This window comes from Physcomitrium patens, chromosome 3, assembly GCF_059467195.1.
Source record: "Physcomitrium patens ecotype Gransden chromosome 3, ASM5946719v1, whole genome shotgun sequence".
Lineage (NCBI taxonomy): Eukaryota > Viridiplantae > Streptophyta > Bryopsida > Funariales > Funariaceae > Physcomitrium > Physcomitrium patens.
In genome coordinates, this window is record NC_143412.1 from 22767400 (window position 1) to 22790594 (window position 23195).

At 34.1% G+C, this 23195-nt stretch overlaps 1 protein-coding gene across 1 annotated transcript; it reads left to right on the forward strand.

Annotated features, from left to right (window-relative positions):
* Nucleotides 1-9334: 9334 nt before the first annotated feature.
* On the forward strand, nucleotides 9335-14566 carry LOC112280540 (squalene synthase 8). The gene is made up of 13 exons (XM_024516138.3): nucleotides 9335-9842; nucleotides 10534-10576; nucleotides 10888-10977; nucleotides 11246-11321; nucleotides 11671-11740; nucleotides 11994-12137; nucleotides 12375-12479; nucleotides 12623-12769; nucleotides 12990-13065; nucleotides 13205-13290; nucleotides 13731-13816; nucleotides 14083-14128; nucleotides 14336-14566. Exons 1-13 carry the CDS (start codon nucleotides 9648-9650, stop codon nucleotides 14393-14395), a joined length of 1224 nt encoding a protein of 407 aa, XP_024371906.1. The 5' UTR covers nucleotides 9335-9647; the 3' UTR covers nucleotides 14396-14566.
* Nucleotides 14567-23195: the final 8629 nt, after the last annotated feature.

A 23195-nucleotide genomic window follows, 5' to 3' on the forward strand; every position in this document is an offset into this window, starting at 1 on the left:
TTAAGACGAGAGAAGATTCTATAATAGATCTCAAGGATATGATTTTGGATAAATTTGGATTATGATATTTGAGCCTTTCTACCCTCTTACAAGTCATGTCAATGTAATGAAGCATGCAACATAGCATTTCTTGGACTATTATAGTCAATTTTGCTACCTACAACATGATGGGGGTAGGTGACTATGAATCTCATTACATGTTTGTCATGGACACTTCATAAACATAGCACAGTTGCCATCTTTGTAGATCAATTCTTAAAGCAATTTCACTTGGTTGTAGTGCACTTGAATATTGATGCCTCAACACTTGCATAGGTCTTCTTTGATACCATCTTTTGTCACTATGAATTACCTCGTGTCATTATTTTAGATCGGGATCTATGCTTCACAGGAAGTTTTTGACAAGCCTTATTTAAGCTACTAAATACATGACTTATTATATTTATAGCCTTCTATCTCTAAATACATAGGTAAATAGAGTATGCAAATTAAACCTTAGAGGATATGTTGTAGGCATTTGTGGTAGTTCATTATAATAATTAGAATGAATACTTGATGCCTTGAGAATTTCTTTACAATAATAGTATTTAAGTACTTGTCATTCATCATTTTTCCTTAATATCAATTAGCATTTGATTATGCTAGCAACTTTCCATTTTTTTATCAATATCAACAACTTGAAAATGGATGAATTTATACAACGGCTTACAATGGCATTACAAGAAGCACGACATTACTCCTTCATTGCATAGAATCAACAAAAGTAGTATAGAAATAACCATCAGCAATACAAGATCTTCTAGAAAGGTGATCACGTGTTACTCTCCAATACCAACTTGCCACTTGTTACATCAATCCAAATCTGTAAATTAATACCTCGATGGCTTGGACCTTTCCACATTTCTATAGAGATTTTTGATGTCGCATATTGCCTTGAGCTTTTGCCATATATTTGAGTCCATCCAGTCTTCCGTATTTCACAAGTGAAGGAATTTCATACTAAGCCAAAGCGCTTTTCAGATCGATATCAATCACCACTACCACCAATTATAGTTGATGACTAACAAGAATATGAAGTAAATAGCATTTTGGAACATCGCTATCCTCATGTGGTAGTGGATGTCTACAACTTTAGTACAAAGTTCTTTAAAAAGGTTATCCCATTTACAATGCAATGTGGGAACTTGCACAAAACTTCATCCATTACTAAGAGATAATTTAGAGATACCATTAAGAGCGAAATGAAGACCTTCCGCATTAGTGGAGAGGAATTAATTATAATAAGGTATAGATAAGATAATTATATAAGGATAGATAATAAAAACCATGGAAGTTTCTAGAATTGGGATTAGGTTAGTAAACCATGTAGGATCCATTATGGAACATTCTAAAAAGAATTTAAGGCAATTATTTAGATAGAATCTACTATAGAACCTTCTACAAAACGAGTGATTTTTTAGTGATTTTTTGTTCTTTTGGAATGACATAAGAGTGTAGTGACATTTTTATTCTTTGAAGTTCATATCTTTAACAAGTTGATAAGAGTGCTAATTTATTGTTCTTATCTTTTTTTAGAAGTAAGTGGATTATTTCACTTCTATTATTATATTTTGAAGTTTATAAATTATCCACCTTTAAACAATCTATTTAGTTTTTTAATATTAATTTTTTCCTTAAAGAAAGTGGATTATCCTTCTTTATAGAAATTTTTATTTGATATTAAAAGTTATACATTACCTTCTTTTAATTTGACTTATGAATATGTTAAGTTGTTTGAAATGGAATGAAAAATCATAGATGCTATACTTGGTAGAAGTGTTAATAGATTTGCAACTATTACAAATCTTTACTAACTTTTCAACATTCTTAGAGTGGAAATTTTGTGCATCACATATTGTTGTATTGTAATACAACAATATTATAAAAATATAATTAAAAGTAAATTTTTAATTAATATTTTATTATCTTAGTTCAATAGTAATTAAATATATTTAAACATGGCTTTTATAAAAGCTTCTTAGTCTATTTTTTTGTCTTAATAGCTAGTAGATTAAAAGTTGGTTAATAACTTTATCTTCTAGACTGTAGAATTTTTTTTAGTATCTTAAAAAGGCCATAAATTAGTAAAAATAGGATAAAAAAATAAATAATTAATATAATTGATACTAGAATTAAATTAAAGAAAGGATTGGGCTAAAAAATCCCTATGATAGATTGGATTGATATCCAAAGATTGACCATTTGTGAGACAAGGTCAAGATTAGATTTCTAGCCATTAAAATGGCTACCTATGGCAAAATAAGGATTCATTTGAAGTTTAGAAATTAAGATTCATAAGCTAGCTTGAAGCTTATTTTAGAAGCATAAGGCTTTTTTTATAGGATTTGAAATAACTTTGTAATTTTTATTCAAAGTTAGAATTTGTATTAGTGATTTGAAATTTATGCAATATAATTTGGGCTAACATTCTTAGCTAGTTCATGCAATTGGTATCACATCTATCAATCAAAGTTTGAAAGTGCTTGGCTGATTGGATGTAATAAGTATGTGTAAAAATTTGTATTAATCTAATAGTGCAATTGAGAGATATCTAGGTTTTGGTACAAGAGGGTATCAAAAATTGACAATTTGGAGTTGAATAGGATTTTTATAATATCTAAAGATCTACTTATTGGATCAAGGTGAAATTTGGCATGGTATTAAAGAACTTTAAGACCAAGCTATAACTAATTTTGAATCAAAGTTAATTGTTGGAGAAGGAAAAATTGCTACTAGAACATCTACATCAACTTTTGAGTTGGCAGCCAAGTGACATTAGTATAGACTTTAGATTTTTTCTCACAATCTGTAAGTTGGATTGGATTGACTTTTTTTTAAGTATTTGTATGTATAATTTTATATCAAGTGGATAGTCAAATTAGGAGTTATAGCTTGTCAAAGTTCAATGATTAGAATTAGGGCTTGCAAAGAAAAATAAAAACCATTTAATTATAAAATTAATAAGATAATTGGAATTTATATATAATTGAGGTTATTAAGAAGAGTGTTTTTTAGCACTTTGTATTGGCTTTAAGCATTTTTGAATTGAAATTCAAATTACATTCTTCTTATATGAATGAAACCTATTAAGATTTCTTGGATATTTATAAAATATAACTTCACCCTCTATAGTCAGATGCTTGGTGTATTCTTAAATAAGACAACATATATTATAATATTGTGCCAACCATGGAAAGATTAATCCTATGTCTATAGAAGAAATTCAGAATCTATGACAAAAAAAAAATTGTTGAAAAAAACAAATAAATTGACCTTACAACCAAATCCAAGAAGTTTTGTTTCTACAAGTATGATGGAGACACAAATTAGTATGCTTGATAAATTTGATGGAACAACATTAAAATTTCAAGGATTTTTGCATCAAGTCAAGCTCTATTTAAGGTTGCATCTCTTTTAATATATTGATGGATTTACTCGAGTTGAATTCATAAATGTACTTCTATCAAAAAGTACTCTCTTTTGATTTATACCATTAATAAAAAAGAATTTACGACTCTATTACGATTTGAATTCATTCTTAAAAATATTTATGGCTATATTCAAAGAAAGTGATAAAAAAAAGAGTAGTACAAATCAAGCTCTTATCTTTACAACAAAGATTACAGTTAGCCACTATATATATTGCTATATTCCAAAATATTGATTGAAACGTGGACTGAAATGACAAAGCCCTTGTAAATTAATTTTGATATGAATTGAAGGATAATGTCAAAGATTTGTTATTGACAATATTGAAGATAAAATCCTTAGAATAGTTTATTATTCAAGCCATTACATATAACAATTGATTATTTGAAAGGCATAAAAAAAAAAAAAAAAAAAAAAAAAAAAAAAAAAAACTTTTCTAAAAAAGAACAAGTCAAGTAATGACATCAATTCTCAAGTTTTCAAAAACTTATTCATCAAGACCAAAACCAATACAAATTGATACAATATATTTTAAATCCCTCACTTAGCAAAAAAATTTGACATTCTTAAAAGGATTTATGCTTATATCATGGAAAAGCTATGCACAGTGTTTAATATTATCTAAAGAAGCAACACAATCATAAAATGAATAGCACAATTACCAAAGAAGATAATATGTTGGAAAACAAATTTTTCTAGCTACAATAGAGATTGTGTGGTTGAAATCATTAGCAACATCTAGTAAAGGTCATATTCTCTCTTCAAATCCTTTATCTTGTTTTAAAATAGATATATATTTAGGACCTAAAAATCACAAAATCTTTACATTATTAGATTCTAGAGCCTTAGCCTATTTTATAGATGAAGAATTTTTCAAAAGATAAGAAATAATTTTGGTTAAGAAAATTAAATTTATATATGTAAAGATCATAGATGGTCATTTGTTGTCTTCTAGAGATGTTATCCATAAGACTATTCTTTTAGATGTAGCAATTAAAGATCACAATAGTATAATAATATTTAATGTGATAAGATTTCTTTCTAATCTAATTATTTTAGGATTATTGTGGTGAAAAAAAATATAATCCTCAAATAGATTGAATTTCTTGTAACTTTAATTTTTTTAGTAATTTAATTAAAAATCATGTAAGTGAAGTAGAAATACATAAGTCTAGTACATCCAAATCCATACTTATAGGTGCGAGAGCTTTTATGCATGTTGCAAAAGAAGGATCATCTTTTCCTATATATGCCATGCCTATTTTTGATAGTAGAAAGATGTCAAGTGATATTTTTAGCTAATATTAAGATTTTCATGATATTTTTGAAAAAAAATAATACAAATATTCTTTAAAGCATTGTTCTTATGATTGTTCCATCAATCTTTGAGAAATAGCTCAACCACCATTTGGATTAATTTATAGCCTATCACAAAATGAATTGATTACAATTAAGAAGTACACTGATGAGAATTTGACTAAAAACTTCATATGCCATTCTAAATCTTAAACTGGAGCTTCTATCTTATTTCTGAAAAAAAAAGATGGATCTTTGCAGATGTGTATGGATTATTGAGAACTCAACAAGAACACTATTAAAAATAGGTATCATCTACATTTGATTTTAAGACTTTTTTATCAATTCAATCAACAAAAGATCTATATAAAAATAGATCTACAAAGAACATATAATCTAGTATGCATTAAAATAAGAGATGAATCAAAAATTACATTTCAAATCAAGTATGGACATTTTGAATGTAATGTCATGCCTTTTTGATTCTCGAATGCACCAACTGCTTTTCAATATCTAATGAATGATATCTTTTGTAAATTTCTTAAACAAAAAATATCTCTTGTAAAATTCTTAGAAATACTTTTATAAACTTCATGCTCTTCTATTATTTGGATAATATCATAATATATTCTAAGAATATAGAAGAACATGAAGTTTATATTTGTTGTATTTTATAAAAACTAAGAAATGTAAGATTATATGTCAAGTTAGAAAAGTGTGTATTCTATACTATGCAAATTGACTTCTTATGATATATCATTTCTAAAAAAAGGCTAATGATGGATCCAAAGAAGATTCAATTTATCATCAATTGAAAGATTTCAAGAACAATAAAAGATGTGTAATGATTTTTGGGCTTTGTCAATTACTATCAAATCTTCATCAAATTTTTTTTTCAAATTATAGCTTCACTTATACATTTGATTTATAAAGACAAAATTGAGTGAAATAAAGAAGCCAAAGTATTGTTTGATGCTTTTAAAAATGACTTTATTTCTATAGCAATTTTATATTGTGTTGACTTTTTTTAAGCATTTTTCATAAAAACAGATGCATCAAAAATTTTTTTAGATGCAATAATATAAAAAATGAGAAAAGATGAAAAAATCCATTTAGTAGCTTTCTATTTTAGAAAAATTTTAATAGCCAAAATTAATTATGAGATCCATAACAAAGAGTTCTTTACATTTATAGATTTATTTTAAGAATAGTGTCACTATCTAAAAAATACTAGGAGTTCAGTCACTATATATACAAATCACAAGAATCTCAAGTACTTCATATCAACACCTATTTTGAATCATTGTCAAACCTATTGGAGCATGTCTTTATGAAGATTTGATTTGAAGATTATTTATCAACTCAAAAAATAACAAGGTTTGTCAAACATCCTTTCTAAACGTTCTTAACTTACACCAAAAGAAGGAGATGTATCTCATTCAACAAACCATGGTCTTTTGTTGAATGCATCTCCTTGTGATAAGTTGGACTATCATATGCTTGGATCTTTTTCTATTTGTGAATAAGTAAATTCTATTGCTTATGGATAATATCTACTAGAGTCTATGAAGATCTATCTCGTATACCATGTGTCTTTTTTTGAGCTATATAAGACATTGAATATCTTGGAAAGAAGACAAATATCACTTCTTTCTATAGAAGTAGATAATAATCAAAAATTTGAGGTAGAAGAAATCTTAAATTCTAGGTGGTGCTGAAATAAGTTAAAATATCTTGTTTATTGGTGTAGATATGATATTAGTGAATGCACATGAGAGCCACCAAAGAATCTTACAAATACAACTAAAAAAGTTGACGATTTTCATTAATAATATCCATCAAAATCAAAATGAAGAATATCAAATCTTTTTTATAAAAGTAATAAGATCTAAAAAAGATAATATTTATCTTCTATTATTGTTTGATACTTTTGTGCATTTGTGATATTAAGGAGATGGAGAATCAATAATCAACAGATTTAATCCAAAAGCTTTCACTTATTTACTTATTAAAGAAGTCATTGCAATTGTCACAACCTTCAAGATGACGTAATCAAGATGAAGATCCTTAAGAACAACATATCCTTCTTCAAATAGATGGCAAGATATATAGTATTTGATATCATAAGCTTAGAAAAAACTCTAGATATTTGGTGATTTTATTAGAAGTAGGAACAACTTCTGATGGTGTTCTAAATATTTTATTTAAAGAAAGTTATGAAGGCCTTAATAATAATCAAATAACAAGGTAGTCTTCCTACCTTGGTATAAGACACTATCAATGGCTGAAAGAACCTATCAACCATCTTCAAAGAGACAAAGATCAGAGTATGTGGCTAACACAATTTGTTGCATTTTGGATTTTTTCAACATATGATGACTACTCCTCATGGAACTTATCTTTAGAAGAGGAGATGATATCATAGACATACATATTTATCTTAATATGTATATATATAATTAAATAGAAATAAGTAAAAGTACATTTATTTCATAATATTTTTTAGAGAAACTTTCTAGAAGCTTGCTTTGACTTCATATATGTTTGTAGTTGATTAGTAGGTTAAAAACTTAGTCAACAAGTTAACTACATGTTGATAGCTTACGAAACAAGTTAACTATAAGGCATACATATAGAAAACTTGTCTTCCAAGTTAAGATACATGTCTTATAAAAATCAACACATTTTGGAGGTCTTATAGGATATTTCAACATAGCTCCTAGTTAAGAGTATATATGGACATAAGAATAAAGCCTTCTTTACTCTTTTCAATGTCTTTCTAGTCTTTAATCTTATTTCAAGACTTTCTAGTTTTCTTGTCCTTAGAAATAGCCATTCTAGTTTAATAATATATCATCTTTGAGTGACTTTTTAATTCTTTTAAATGACACAAGAGTGTATTGAGGATTTTTTTCTTTAAACTTCATGTTCTTGATAGGAAAGTAAAGTTTTAACTTCAAAATATAACTACATGATTAGAAGTAGAATATATAAAGCAAAGAGAGAACTTGGACATATAACAATTAGCAATAGTAATTTAATTAGAAGCCTTATATATGTCTTTAAGGCCAAAGAGCTTAGGATTATATTAGAATTATGTATATTTACTATTTTTCTCCACAAAGCAAGATTTGTTGGCTATAAAAGTTTTGCGATAATATTTGTTAGTTTTATTGAAGGTAAAAATAAATAAATAAATAATAATAATAAAAATCATAGTATTCTTATGGCTCATTATCTAAAATTATTTCTATTATTGTATCTACTAACAAGTTGATATTTTTTTGTTATAATATATTATAAGGTAAAATAAAAAAATATAAATTATAATTTAAAAAGACATAAATAAAAGATGAAAAGGTAGTAAACACACTTAATATTTATGTTTCTTTTCATATATATAAAAGGACTTTCACTTAAATTATAGGATTATAAACAAGGCAAAATAAAATAGATTAGGAAGAAAAAAAAATCAAACATCTTTAGAAAGAAATTGAGAGTAGTTTGTAGCAAAAATCACCTCTAAGACCTAGAAATTGATATCCAAAGAGGAGTAGTTGTGAACCAAGGTTGAAACCAAATCTTGAGGCACAAAACTATCCACTTATAACAATTCTAAGGTTTTTTTTTTTTGTTAATTCAAAAATAGGATTTGAGAGCAAAGTAAAAAAAGTTTTTTTGACCATTAATTTTAGGTGGTTTGAATTTATAATGACTTTGTAAGAGCTTTGCAAAGTTAAGGTTGTTTTAGAATGACTTTGGTTTTTGTGAAATAAAAAGAGTTTATATTTTAGAATATTTTATTAGACTTATAGCAAACCTATAAGAGAATTTTTTTGAATTTGTCTATTGTTAAGAAGTGATTTCTGAAGTTGGTTTAGTGCATTTAGACCCATCCAACTGATATTGGAATTCTTCTAAACAAATATTAGATATATTATGATTGATGCTTTAGAATGGAAATATCTTAATTAGAAGAGGTTGAGGTTTGATTTTTTTTATGGAAAAACTCATAATTTTGGTATTAAGATCCAAAAAATAAATAAATCATGTGACCTCTTTAGCTCATTCTACTAATTCAAGATAATAATCAATGTACATTAAAAAAATAAAAATTACATAATAATACAAAAAATATCAATAAAAATTACATAAATTATAAATCTTAAATATAAATTTAGAATTAATTGTGTAGTCCTACACAATGCCATAGAATAAAACCAAAGTTTCAGTCACAAAAAACCTCAAATTATCACAAGAATTTCTCTCAAGGTTTCAAAATCCCCTTACGAATTGTCGCTCCCCCCACTCACCTTGTCAACAAACCCTAATTACAAGACAATATGAGGCAGAGCTAAAACCCACACCCACAGGCTTGTTGGTGCAGGATGTGTCGATGGCGTGGGTTCCACAGCGTCGCCCTCACTCCACCGCGACGGCGACGGCGACGGCGACGGCGTTGCCGACGGTGAAAAGTTGCCCATCCGAAGGCGCGACCTGGCGTGGGGGCCACCCGGTCTTCTTCCTACGAGTCCTCATTCTTCTTCGGCTGCTTTTCAGATCGCGCTTTGGGGTGCGAAGGAACTCTCGCACTCCGCGACCTCACGCATCCTTGGTTCCACTGCCATTCCCTGTTCCTGCCTTCGCCACATCACGGGATCGCTGCTTTTTTCTAAAGTTTTGCAACCTTTGGTCCGAATTTCTGAGGCGGAGGGCGTACTGTGAGACCAGGGAATTTCCTGAATGCCATTTTCTATTGTGTTGTATACAGTGAAGGCTGTCGAGCAATCGAGAGAGAGAGAGCGAGAGAGAGATTGTGAGCGAGAAGGAGGAGGAGGGTAGGAAAAGTAGCATTTGTTTTTCCCGGAGCGAGTTTGGTAGCAATGGGGATCATAGGTACCCTCGTCAAGCACCCGGACGAGATTCCGCCTCTTATCAAGCTCAAGATCGCTGCGCATCGAGCTCAGAAGGCGATTCCGAAGGACCCCAACCTCGCATTCTGTTACCGGATGCTCACGCGCGTGTCGCGCAGCTTCTCTATTGTTATCCAGCAGCTGAGCCCTGAGCTTCGTGATGCGGTAGGGTGCCTGGATGTGTCAGTTTTCAGGGGACGGGGGGTTTGGAGGTTTTTCTTTTCTTTTATTTGTGTGTGTGTGAAATATTTATATATATATATATATATATATATATATATATATGAATGAAGGGGATGCAATGCGGAATCTAGATTTGGTGGGGTTCTTTTGATTTTATCGCATTGTTGTTTTGATGGAATCAGAGGTTGCATTCTTTGCCTGGAATGTCACAATTAGGGAGTACGGCAGTATGCAAAATGATAAGTAAGAGCTTTTGTATTGAGGTTTGTAAAAGTAGAGAAGTGAACATCCATGATGAGATACAGATCGGTAGATGAACAGACCCATATTCTCTTTTTCTACTATGGTTTCTTATTATGAGAGTCGTCTTGCTCCTTTTTGAAGACATGCTTCGGAGTCAGGACGCAACACTTGATATTAGATAAATCCTCTTCCGTTTAAGACCGAGTGCATTTTTTTGAAACAGAGTATGGAGATTATAGTTGAGGGTGTTGCTCTCATAGGGCCCAGCTCTTGAATCAGATACCTTACATTGTGTTATGCTAAAAATGTACTATGTTGAAATCATCGTCACTTTGATGATGTCTCCTTATTCACGCGTTGCCCTCAAGCTCACCGAAGATGTTGCGATAAATTCAAGATTCTCCGTCTTATTTGTTATGTGGTGCTGTAGGTTTGTGTTTTCTACTTGGTGTTGCGAGGTCTTGATACAGTCGGTGAGAGCTTCCTGAACCTGTCAATTTATGCCTCTAAATCTACTGAACTGAAAGATTGTTTAGTATTCCTTTAGAATATGGCGATTGTTCTGTGCAAAATTTTATGCTGCAGGATGCTGACCTTGCATGTTTATCCTGGAAGAATATCTTCGAACAAGAATACATTGTGAACTTAAGCTTTTATTGACTCAGAAAGTGCACTGCTCTCATCAAGATCTCAACATGTGTTTGCAATCAATCACATGTGACTTGGCTAGTTTGTAGTGCTTTAAGTATTCTAAACCTGTGTGAAACGTGTGCTACATTTACAGAGGATGACATGGCCATACCAATAGACATCAAGGTCCCCATCCTTAAGGCTTTTCACAAACATATATACGATCCTTCTTGGAAATTTTCTTGTAAGTGTTCGTTTTTACATCTTTAAAGAGATCTTTTTCGCATGCCAAGTGCTCACGTTGAAAACTTGAAATTTCAAAATCTACCCAGTTTGTGTCGTGAGTGAAATTAAGAATGTAAACCTTGGTCTGGTTTGATTTTGTACTAACTTTTTTGAAAATAAAATTATCTTCTTAATTAGAGTACTATCTAGTCCTATATCATGTCAAATACAACCATGGCTTGTTTGTTGTCGTATGAGCTCTGAGCTAATCAATTTGAGGGTATCAGGTGGTGAGAAGGACTACAAGGAGCTTATGAACAAATTCGAACTTGTTTCTAATGCATTCTTGAATCTTGAGGAGGGGTAATCATCTTCGCTGACTTTTCTCTTCCAGGAGCAGTCAATGTTCAATCCGACAAAAAGCTCCATTCGTATGTGCAGTCGAGCTTAATTAATCATCAGACGTTTGCAAACTTGAGCAAACGCTTTTTAGTCGTAATATCTAATGATGAAATTCTGCAGGTTGAAGTGTTCACGATCGAATACAACTTCTTGTTTTGTAATTGAAGCTGTTTCAGCCGATGGATTGTTGATACCAGAGTCCGATCTGGAACGCATCGCCTTACAATTTAAGATAACAATGAGTCAATGCCCTGACCATGTTTTAATGTGTTGAAGACTAATGTTGTGTATCTGGTTTGTAATGAAATAGTTATCAAAAAGTAATTGCTGAAATGACGGAGCGTATGGGTAATGGGATGGCTAAATTTATTGAATCTGAGGTATGTAGTTAAATTAGTACTTGTGAAGTGTGCTGTTCTATATTTCCATTCGTTCCTTGATGAAAACATCAAAAACATATTATGTATAATGTGATATTGTAATGTTAGAATTGCTGTCTTGATGGCTTTGGGCCCTGTCAAAACAATGAGCTTGCCATTTTAAAAAACATCTTGTCTCCTTACGCCCATACTTCTAAAAATCAAACTGCAGCGCGTTCTCCAAGGCTAATTTAGGCCTTATGATCATACACAGGTGAGCACAGTAGACGACTACGACGAATACTGTCACTATGTTGCAGGCATTGTGGGCTTAGGTTTGACCCGCTTGTTTCATGCCTCTGGTCTTGAGGCTTTTAAACCAGACGATCTCTCAAACTCCATGGGCCTCTTCCTTCAGGTGCTTACAAGTGTATGCATGATTATTGCATGTCAAGTGCATTGGCTTAATTGTTTTTATTTATTTATTCATTTATTTATTTTAGTATTTTCTACTGAATTTGCTGTAATATGTGCTTGAAATTTGCTCTCGTGTTTTGCTTTGCAGTCCATCCCACGTGAACTGACATAGTGTTTCTTTAGGTTCTACGTATTGTCCCTTCTGATCGTCTTTAATTTGGATGTTGTTTGGTTCCAGAAAACAAACATCATAAGGGACTATCTAGAGGATATCAATGAAATTCCAGCACCTCGAATGTTCTGGCCACATGAGGTCTGGGGCAAGTACGCAACTAAGCTTGAGGTGAGAAAACATATGCAAATATTTGACTCGATCCAACCTACATACAAGTGACACACCTTATTTGAATGTAAAGCACTAGTATTACTTTGTTTTCGTCTTTGATGACCGCCTTTCATGCTTATGCAAAGTAATGCATCTTACAGGATTTCAAGCATGAGGACAACTCACAAAATGCCCTGAGGTGTCTGAATGCATTGATTACGAATGCACTAGCACATGCAACAGACTGTCTCAAATACATGGAAGATATCAACCAAGAAGACAATTTACGGTTCTGTGCCATTCCTCAGGTATGACATAAGTACTTCACGGCATGAAATGATTATGCGGAACGTAGATGATTCGAGTATGCTGATGCCTCTGAATTTGCTGGGAAAGTATAGTGATGTCTAGGATATAAAATGAAGTTAAGTTGCCAGTGTAGCTGGAAACGGGCACTTGAGAGGCCGATATGGTGGTCATGTGGTACTCGTTAATCTTGATTCTTGACCTTGCTCTGAACTTGTACAGATTATGGCGATTGCGACACTTGCCGAGTGCTACAACAACATTAATGTCTTCAGAGGAGTTGTGAAGATTAGACGAGGTGGAGATCTTAACATTTATTTTATTTTATTTGCGCTCAAGATACAACACTCGTGATTGATTGTTCGAAAGGCGGAATACAAGTTAGAAACTTTGGCAACTTTACTGAACTTACCGAAGCTTAATTTTTTCCGTGACAGGAATAACGGCCAAAATTATGCAGACTAGGACAATGGGCGATGTGTATGGGACTTTCTTTGATTTCTCTAAGAAAATCGCTGCCAAGGTTTACAAAAAATCTAATCTTGCTATATGCATGAAGTTGATGTACTTTAATCTTACTGCTAGGATCGTGGTTCTTTTCTTTAGGACATTGATCACTGTGAAACAGACACAACGTATAGGTTGCACATTAAAATGTTCTTTCTCTTCTTTTTTCTTACTTCTTTATTCTTCCACTTTCTTTTCGTCGTCACTTAGATTTTATTTTTATGTACTTGAAATGTTTTTCTCTATAAAAATATCTTTATTTTTATTCCTGGTGTTACATTTTTGCGGTTTCCTCATGTTTTGGAGTGTATTTTCTCATCTCACATCCGTGTTCTAAAATTCCTGGAAGGTTGCCAACAATATTAATTTGGTGTATCGAGAAATTAATGATACCAATATTTCCTTTATGCAATCAGCCTAGGAATTGAGGGTTAGTGAAATTGTTGTGTACCGCAGATTGATGATAATGACGATTCAGCATCAGTGACACGTAAACATATTGAGGACATTCAGGAGTACTGTGAATCTCACTTGCTTGAGCCGTATGTTCCTCTTCCGATTTATTCTCATGAAATGATTTTCGCCGTTCCAAGTATCATTTGGATTGAAATATTTGGCTTGTACTCATGAGGATGTTGTCTGTGCTTTTACTCAATAATTTCCTTTTTCTTTTCTTTTCTTTTCTTTTAATTTTTTCCTCCTCGTTAGCACTTTCTGATATGGTTTACAAAAGATGACATGTCTACACCCCGGCATGTGTGAAAGCTGATGAGTTGTTGGAATATGGCGTCTTTAATTATGATCACAGGCGAGTTTTCTCAATAGACCAAGAAACTGGACTGGACTTCTTCTTGGTATGCCTTTCCCGTAGTGACTTTGTTGCGCGGTTTCTGTACTGGTTTCGAGATTATGGTTTCATGGATGAATTCGTTGATTTATCGCCAATATCAATGGGCATAGCTCATGACACAATGTTAGCTCAAAACAGTCATTGTGCTCGTCAGTATCAGAAGCTGTGGCTTGAATTGTCCACTAATGAGAATTATATTGGCATTTTGCAGATCCTGTTGGTTTTCATTTGCGTGGGTGTTATGGTGTACATGCTTTACAATGACTGGTAATAATATCCAGATTGCATCATCTGATTTTGCAATGGATATCTTTAAATGATCAACCATAGCCCATGATACGATGTTAGATTTTCACTACTGGAGGGCCTCATCGGCCCTGATGCTTTGCAGCCGGCTCAGTTCCGCAGAGGTTAATTTCATATCAGCTTCTCTACTTAACCACCTTCAAGAGTTCAATGACTTCGTTGTTCAAAATTCGTTTCAGTTGCAATCTTCAGCAGTTCAATTTGCAAGTTAGATCTCCTGCGCCTTAGTCACTGGAATTGTAACAGCACATTTATCCACACTATGATTAGACTAGCAGGTTGAGGTGAACATTCAACCACCAACACTGGCACTTTTATGGTGGAATGTACCAACCACACGTTCCAACGTACAGAAAACCTGAATCGACTTTGATATCCAAACATGTTTTGATCACGACACCAATAGCGTTGCCTACAATGGAATTCAGTTTCAAATTGAGAGTTCTTTTCACCTTCATTTAATCAAGCAGCTTGGGGTAGTTTGTCAGTGTCTCCAGTTACGCATCAGAGAGCCTCAGTTCTGTTTGAGTTCAATTCCAATAGAACTCCTCCATTTTGATGCACTGGTGGTGCTGACATGGTCCTAATCCATTTTAAATTTTCTTCCAACCTATCCTGAAGTGGGTTATGAGGCCAACAGTTGAACCGGATGCCGACCTGGACCGACCTTCAAATGCTGAAAACCTGGCCTCCCAACATATGACGTGCACAATTTGGTTTTCATGGATTATTTAATGCAACTTACAAAAGATCCAAAAGGAGAAAGTGGCAAAAGAGAGGGATGTTGAGTGACTCAGAGTTCTCAACCCGGAAGTTATCAGAAGTACAACCTCAAATCCATACACAGCGCATGTCACGTTTTTTTATGGTCCTAAAGGTCCGCAAGATGTAAGTGTGGCATGGTATCCACGCGGGGTCCACACACACTCTGGTCAGCTGCGTGGTTGCATGTCCTTTAACGTCCCAAGGGAGAAATACCCACATTACCATGCATCCATTAACCATTAATTATTCATCCCTTTCTCATCTTATAACTTTACTAGAAGAGTGAGATACTGAGAGGTGGTGGTGGTTTTGGCCACAAAACAGTGTCTGCAGTTGTGAAAAAGTTGTGCGAAAATAGTGGTGGTAACATTTGATGGGTCTTACACAATGGGAACCTAGTTCTTGACCCACCCAGATGTCAGGTGTGGATATATATATATATATATATATATATTATTCGTTTGTCAGATAAATACATATCTAGATGATTGTAATGTGAGCTCCTAAAGTTATCAAGAATTGTGGGTAGGTTGTATTGTTAGCCTATTGTGAAACTGAGGAGCACACGAGGATTTTATATTCTATAACATGGAAATTATGAAACCTTTGGGATAAAATTTTACACTTACTAGCAGAAACGGAAATGCTTTTGTGTGGCTGTTTTACTTTTTCTTCAGTAACTGTAGACATGAACTGTTAGTGTAAAGAGTGAACAAACTTTAAGAGTCGGGTCAAATGGCTTAAAACTGTAAGATAAGTGGGGAAAAATAAACAAGTCATATTTTTAATGTATGAAATGCAACAAGTCTTGAAGGCAAGTGGGCTAGAGCCTTGAGTCACAAGAAATTATTGTTTAGTGGAACTCAGAAGTCTAAAAGTTAGGGTTGAATTAAGAACGAGGAATGATGCACTATGCCAGAATGAGATCAGATATTCTTGTTTTGTGAATCCAAATTCAATCAATCTGGATTTCAAAATCATCAATGTCCTTAATCTTAGCGTGAAGGGTAGTTACAAAATGTACATTTAAAATCCACAAATAGACCAGAGTATGAATTAGAATAATATGAGGTAGAATGTGTTTAATGCAATTCATTTTACAATATGATTATTTTAATAGCATTTCATTTCATATATATTTTTGTACTTCATATTTTGATTTCATGTAGTATAGCTGTGCTACTTTTTCAATAATAGAAAATTATTTGACCACAAAATTGAGTTGTTGTGCACACTATTATAATTATTTTTTAAATTAACTTTCTTCAAAATGAATACCTTTCAGATGTGGTTTGTCAATACATTTTCAAAAATCAATTTAAAATGTACTGATTTTTTGTTACACTACTTCAATATGTATATATGTATAACCACAGGATATCTAAAAATAAATGAACTAAAACTATACAAGATTGTGCTAAAATATTTTACTTAAGACCTGTGTACATGCATACATATGAACAGGCATAATAATTTTTTTAGAAAGAAAGTAGATAATATTTGTATCATAATAAATTAAATAAAACAATATGCCTGTAATGTGTGAAAAGTCTCGATGTCCAATTTATTTTAATAAATGAATAAAAATTAAAGAGTGATGATGAATGCTTTATAATTAAATTAATCAATCAATTTTAGACCGCACTTGGTTGTTGTAAGGCTTTGTTTTTATTTGGTTTGTTCAATTGGTAATAAAGTTGAATTTTTTTTCATATAAATTTGTTTTATTAATCATTTAAAAAAATTATTTCAATTACATTGTAATTCAATCTATGTTCTTTATTTTATTTTAATTTTGTCTTAGTAATAACTCTCTACATATGAATCGGATAAAGAATTCTATAACACACTATAGATTAACTTTGTGGTTTAAAACTTTAATCTTATTAAAGACCCTTGCTAAGGTCAAATAATTTTTTAAATTATTGTCATGTTCTGATTAAGCATGACTGAATATGGCTACTTGTTTAAGATTAAAAACTTTTCCACTTAGAATCTACATCTGCTCATTATAAGGAATCGGGATCCAGGCCATGCTAACCAACAATAGCAGAAAGCTAATATTACACTATCATATTTGGAACATGTATGTGCACTTACAGTTCAAGTGTTGATAAATAAGAAGACAAGATACTAATGCTGGTGTATTTTTTAAAATTAATTCCATTAATTTACTACTTTACTATGTATATATATATATATATATATATTAAAGATGGCAAAAAATATGTAGTAGATGATAGACAGTTTGAAATAGTTGAAACATAACTAAAAAATAAAATAAAATAAATTGACATTTTCTGTACGTTAGTACATTCAACACATTGCATTTTTTTTAAAGAGAGAAATCTTACATTCAAAACTATTCTTTGTATAGAAGTTGTGGATTACAAAAATAACATAAAATAAATAAAAACGTATAGATCCTTAATCCTTGCCTACATATTTATCCATTCGCTCATTTCAAGCAAAGCTGGTACATAACAAGATAATTGCATAATAAACAACATCACAAAAGAATTCCCTATTCAAGTGTTAGAAGTTGAACATTTCAAATTAAAAATCATCAGTTCCACATCTAACATCACAAGTTCTTAACTATTTGGCTCAAAAATTTATTAGTAATAGTCATTTCTTATAACATCACATAAACAAACCCACAATCCATCATTTTGTAACGATTTTATCAAATAAAAGGTAATTTGAATCAATTATTTAAGTTGACTATTCATATTTCATATTTCAATCACCTACATAATTTTTCTACTAAAATCAAAGACTTAAAGTACATAATGTCAGAGCTTATTAGAAATCCAATCACTATAATATTTAATAGATATTATTTTATTCGAATAAATTAAATTAAAATGAAGTTGGAAACCAAAATATAAATTTAGATATAGTTTTTGTATTATTTAAATAAAACACTTAGTATTTTAATTAAATAGGGAAATACATAACATGTCTTTTATATATATTTACATATATATAAAAGACATATTATATACACCATAAATAAATATATATATATATATATATATATTGTAATTTTTTTAAAAAAATAAAATTTTAAAGTTAATTATAATTCAAATAATAATTAAAAACTATTTTTTACATGATTTCTTATGAACTTTATGTTTAACATGTATGCATTTATGAATGTGTGCAAATACATATTTACATATATATAAAAGACATGTTATGTGTTTATTGAATTGTACAAGGCTTTAGTTAGACCAAAATGTGTAATCACATTCCTATGTTAAATGAAGCAAAAGTAAAACTGAGCCGTCGTCTCTCAAACGTGAGAAGTGTCACATTGCACAACATCCAAAACCCTAAAAAGACTAGCTTGACGTCACCCAACACACATGGGACATGAAGAAGGCACTCAATTTGTGGGGCCTACACCCACATTCCCACACACTAAACAAACCCACAATTCATCCCTCCTCCTCATTCCCCTTCAACTCTTACCATGTCTAGCTCTCATTTGCTACTCTTGTTGCAAAGAATACATACACCTTGATATATATTCTTATTTCTATTATTAGTGCATCCTAATCCTAGTGCCTGGTGCTAGTTTAATCCTATGGCTTTTTGTCGGTTTAATCGCAGCTTCGATGGAGCATCGTGGCGGCAACCTCGCCAGACATGGGGAAAGTCCACACGGAACTAGAGCTCTAGAATAGAAAGAACGCCAAGCTTGTGTAGGGATGTTCACCCCAGTGTGGACCTCCACTAATTTCTCGAAGAATGCGAGCATCCTAAGAATACGATGTATTAATATGTATAGAGAGAGATATATGAGTTTGTGTGTGTGGATGTGTGTATAATTGAGCTGCTTTCCAACTGTGAATATGTTCCCTGTTAGGGTGAGGAATTGCGGGTTGGGGAGGGAGTTTGACTTGATCTGTGCGGACGATGAACTGGTTTGAGCTTTCGACGAGATTGTGCCCGAAGCCATGGCGTGGTCAACTTCGCAAGGAGGGGATCTCGACCTCATCACTCACTGTGCTGAATTGTGGGGCTTCATGCCCTTGGCCTGATGAAAGCTTCATGCTGCCGTTTGGCGGATGCTTGACTACACAAAAAGGTCTAATTACGGTTGTCTTGCTGCACAAGCTTTATGTCGACGAGAAATTCCACGAGGGGTTTCATCGGTTGCCCAGACTTTCTTACTCTCCCTCCCCCACGTCAGATTGCCTCGTATGGTGCAGAATGAAAGTCGTGACAAGCGAGTAATTTGAGTGCGGAAGAAATGATAGGTTTGTTAACGATGATGAGTGGGGAGGGAATGCGATTGGTGCATTCCACTCTGTAAAGTTTATCTTTCCATAAATCAGATTCGGAAATTCGTGGGAGAGACCGACTAATTTTTTCGGCAGTGAGTGAACGTGGAAACTCCCTTTCTTAGCCTTTTGAGGATTTCGAACTTGAAATTTGTTTTGATGATTCTATTGGAGGGTTAGGAAATCATCAAGAGCAGCCATGCTCAGCAGTCCATTCCACCGATACAAGCATTGATAAGCAGCGAAGTTTCGGAAGAATGTCGTGGAACGCACGTCTGCAAAATTATGAAAACGGCCTCGAAAACTGGATGCTGAACAACGACAGTCCAAAGGACTCAAAAGTACCGCTGAATGCCTCTGGTCCCGTCACTCTCTTGGAATAGAAACTGCACTGGGATTTGCTGCTGGTAGCGTCCAAATCACATTGCAGGCAATAGCTGACATGCCACGTGATCAGAAACCAGAATGAAAGATTCAGCCACGCATCTTACCTAACTGCCGCTGGACAAAGGTTTGGAGGGACGTTTCCTGGTTATGCTCGCGATTTCGTACATCGACGGATCAGTGTTATTGGCTTGCTCTTTGAAAGTGGGTTCCTAAACTAGAGAGGTGCTTCTCATCAAACTTCGCAGCCGTAAACTGGAGCCCCTCAAAACAACACGTTGACGACTAAACATTTGAAACCCAGCCAACATCCTGGCCTGGAGCGTAGAGAATGAAAGTGGCGACTTGTGTGACGTTCCTCCTTGCAATCGCAACGAAGGGTTCCCCCGTTGCAGACAATAGTTTTGGCCGCCAGTTCTGAGGTCCATCATCTCATCGTTCTCATCTCATCGTTCTCATCTTTGGAAATGGGTCGTGGAGGTGACAAGTTTCTGGGCCCAGTTCGAACTGCATTTATTACTTGGTCTGCAAGTTTATCTAATGGCATCCGGAAGATTCTTCTCAACACAGTCACCTAGATTTCTTTTCACAAGATGCCCCCCCCCCTTTCTCAATTCATCCTAGTGCGATGCCCTTTCAGGCTGCCACCATAGTGTAGCTGCAACCCCAGTACTGAGCTGGCATGGACCATGTCAATTTGATGGGGTCAAGACTGCGAGTACTGTAGCATGCTGGGAACCACATTATCGACCTTACACAATCAACAACTGTAAGAATCGGTACCACCAGGTGAGTTGTACTAGTTTAGGGTTCCGTTTGTACTCATCTACGGTGAATTCCCTCTTCACGTCTCAACATGATCATCCAAAATTAGAAGCTACTCAGCACTGTGCTCGGATTCAGGAGCCGGCATAATTTCATGTTTGGAGACTACACTGTTCCAGTAAAAAAGGAAGTTGGCATTGATCACATGACCCCATTGCACGTCCCAAGCAATTCCCACGTAACTCAACAGCTTGCAACCAGCATGAACCCCACAAATTTACTTCCTGACTCTTCCACAAGCTTCGGTTCGTAATTGTTGGCCGTAACACCCGCCATCCATTTGCGTGACTCTGTGTGCCAGATCTTCCACCATGTGTCGCATATTTCCGCTACAGTATAATCGGTACATAAGTCCATTCGTTCACTCAGACTATTCCTTCTGCTTCTTCAAACCCAACAGCTTCCGACTAAAGAAATGTGCACAAATGAATCATAATTCTCCCACTTTTTGACACACTCGCCCAGCCCAGTACGAAAAACGAGGCACTCCAGCCATCAAAGGTACTTGTACTTCTGTGTCAGGGCAATTTACTAGAAGCACCGGTAAAGACGCAATCCATTACAGTTCGGAGTTCTTTCTTTCTCTTTCTCTCTTACTTTCTTTTTTTCTTGTATTATTGACCTAGTGGGTAAATTATGATCAGTTGGTGGGACAGGTGCTGGCACAAGAGCAAGAAAAAATCGCAAAACGAAATGCGAATGCTGCACCAACCAATTCCACCCAGTCAGGTGGAATAGCAGACGTCCCACCTGTGTAATTGAGATGCCAGAAAGACAGAATTGCTCACTCAAGTATTTGGTCTCAACTGATTGGATTGATGAGACCGGCCACCTAACTAGAAAACTGATATCCCCACCCAAGAGCCACCATCATTCTCCACTGCACGGCGTCGTTGTGGCACTTCTCTCTCTCTCCCGCTGGCGGCATTGAGTAGTGGGCGCGAGCATCCACAATCCGCTCGAGCTCGGAACTTGAATGTGACCCCCACACTAATCCCATGAATGCCACTGCCGAGAGCAGTTCCGAAGCATATCTATCCTTGCTTGCGCACTGTTGCGGTGTGGAAGAAATCCTCGTTTTGGGTGAAGTAGAATTGATCGATGGGCAGGAAGGAGGATCTACTCTAGGGTTTCCGATGATGCCACCGCGCCCGCGGGCTTCGGTACCCGGGGGGGTCTGTGCGAGAGTCTGAGACTTCATCCATGAATGTCTCATCGCGTTCATACACACCCATCACACATTCGTTCGCTAGTTCGTTCGTTAGTTCGTTTGTTTACGCATTCATCCACGTGGTTGTGTGTTTATGGATGGATGAAAAGGAGGTTAGGAGGGGGATTCGCGTTGGGTTTCGAGGTGGAAGATTTGGTCTGCTCATGTGGAAAGATTGATTACCCTTTGCTTCATGCCCCTCATGTGAGTGGAAAGAAAAAGACAAGATAAGACAAAAAAAGATAAAAGATAAAAGATAGAGGCTAAAGAAAGATAGAGAATACCACCATTGGAAAATCCCTTTTCTTCATTTCTTTACTTATTTATTTCTATATATAAATATAAACAAGGTTGTACACGCATGCACATAAACACGTGTGCACGCACATTCCACTCTTCTCACTTTTAGTTTGTGACTTTACTTGTTTCAGTTGCTTGGTGCTGAAGGAATCATTTTCAACATGCGTAAATTTAATATCTATTTTTTTTTATGTATGTGGAATGTCTATTGTATTGAAGGGAAGAAATTTGATGGTTTTACTTTATTTAACACATGTTGTAGTTGGTAGTTTCATTGCACCATGTTTGTAACAACAATGATAGTGTAACAAAAACCAATCTAACAATAAATAAATAAATAATTGTAATTTTCTTTTTAATCATAAATCTCAATGTTTTATTCTAATAAATCTATTCTCAGATTTGAATCTTGTTTTAACTTGCAGTTAAAATCTCTAAATTCATATTTCATATTTGGAAAAGCATATGCCATGCTTAAACTCCATTTTTGTACTTCAATACAACTTTTGACATCAAGTGGGGCGATAGCTTACATATCAAAAATCAGCATCTTATCACAAAACAACAACAAGAATAAAAATAAATAATAAATAATAAAAAAACAAAAAACAAAAGGTTAGTTGGTTACAGTCGGCACGGGTGGTCAAACAAATCCATAAATCCACAAGAGCACGGTCTTAGCAAAACCAACGGGGAGGTCTCACCGCGACCCCGAAGACCGTGCCCCGAAACCCCAACAAAGGTGCGGGCGCGAGATGGGGGCGAGGCGAGAAGACACGCGGGGATCTGCTTCGGCGCCATCAAGGCGCGAGATTATGAAGTTGGTGGGCGGATCGAGAACGGCACCAGACTGGACGACGATGACGACGACGAAGACTAATACGACGCATCATCATGCAGCAGATCTCGTTGCTGCTACCCTCCTCATCACTTCCCTGATCATCATGGAAAATCGCAACGCTGCTCCATATCCTCACCCTGCTCTCCAT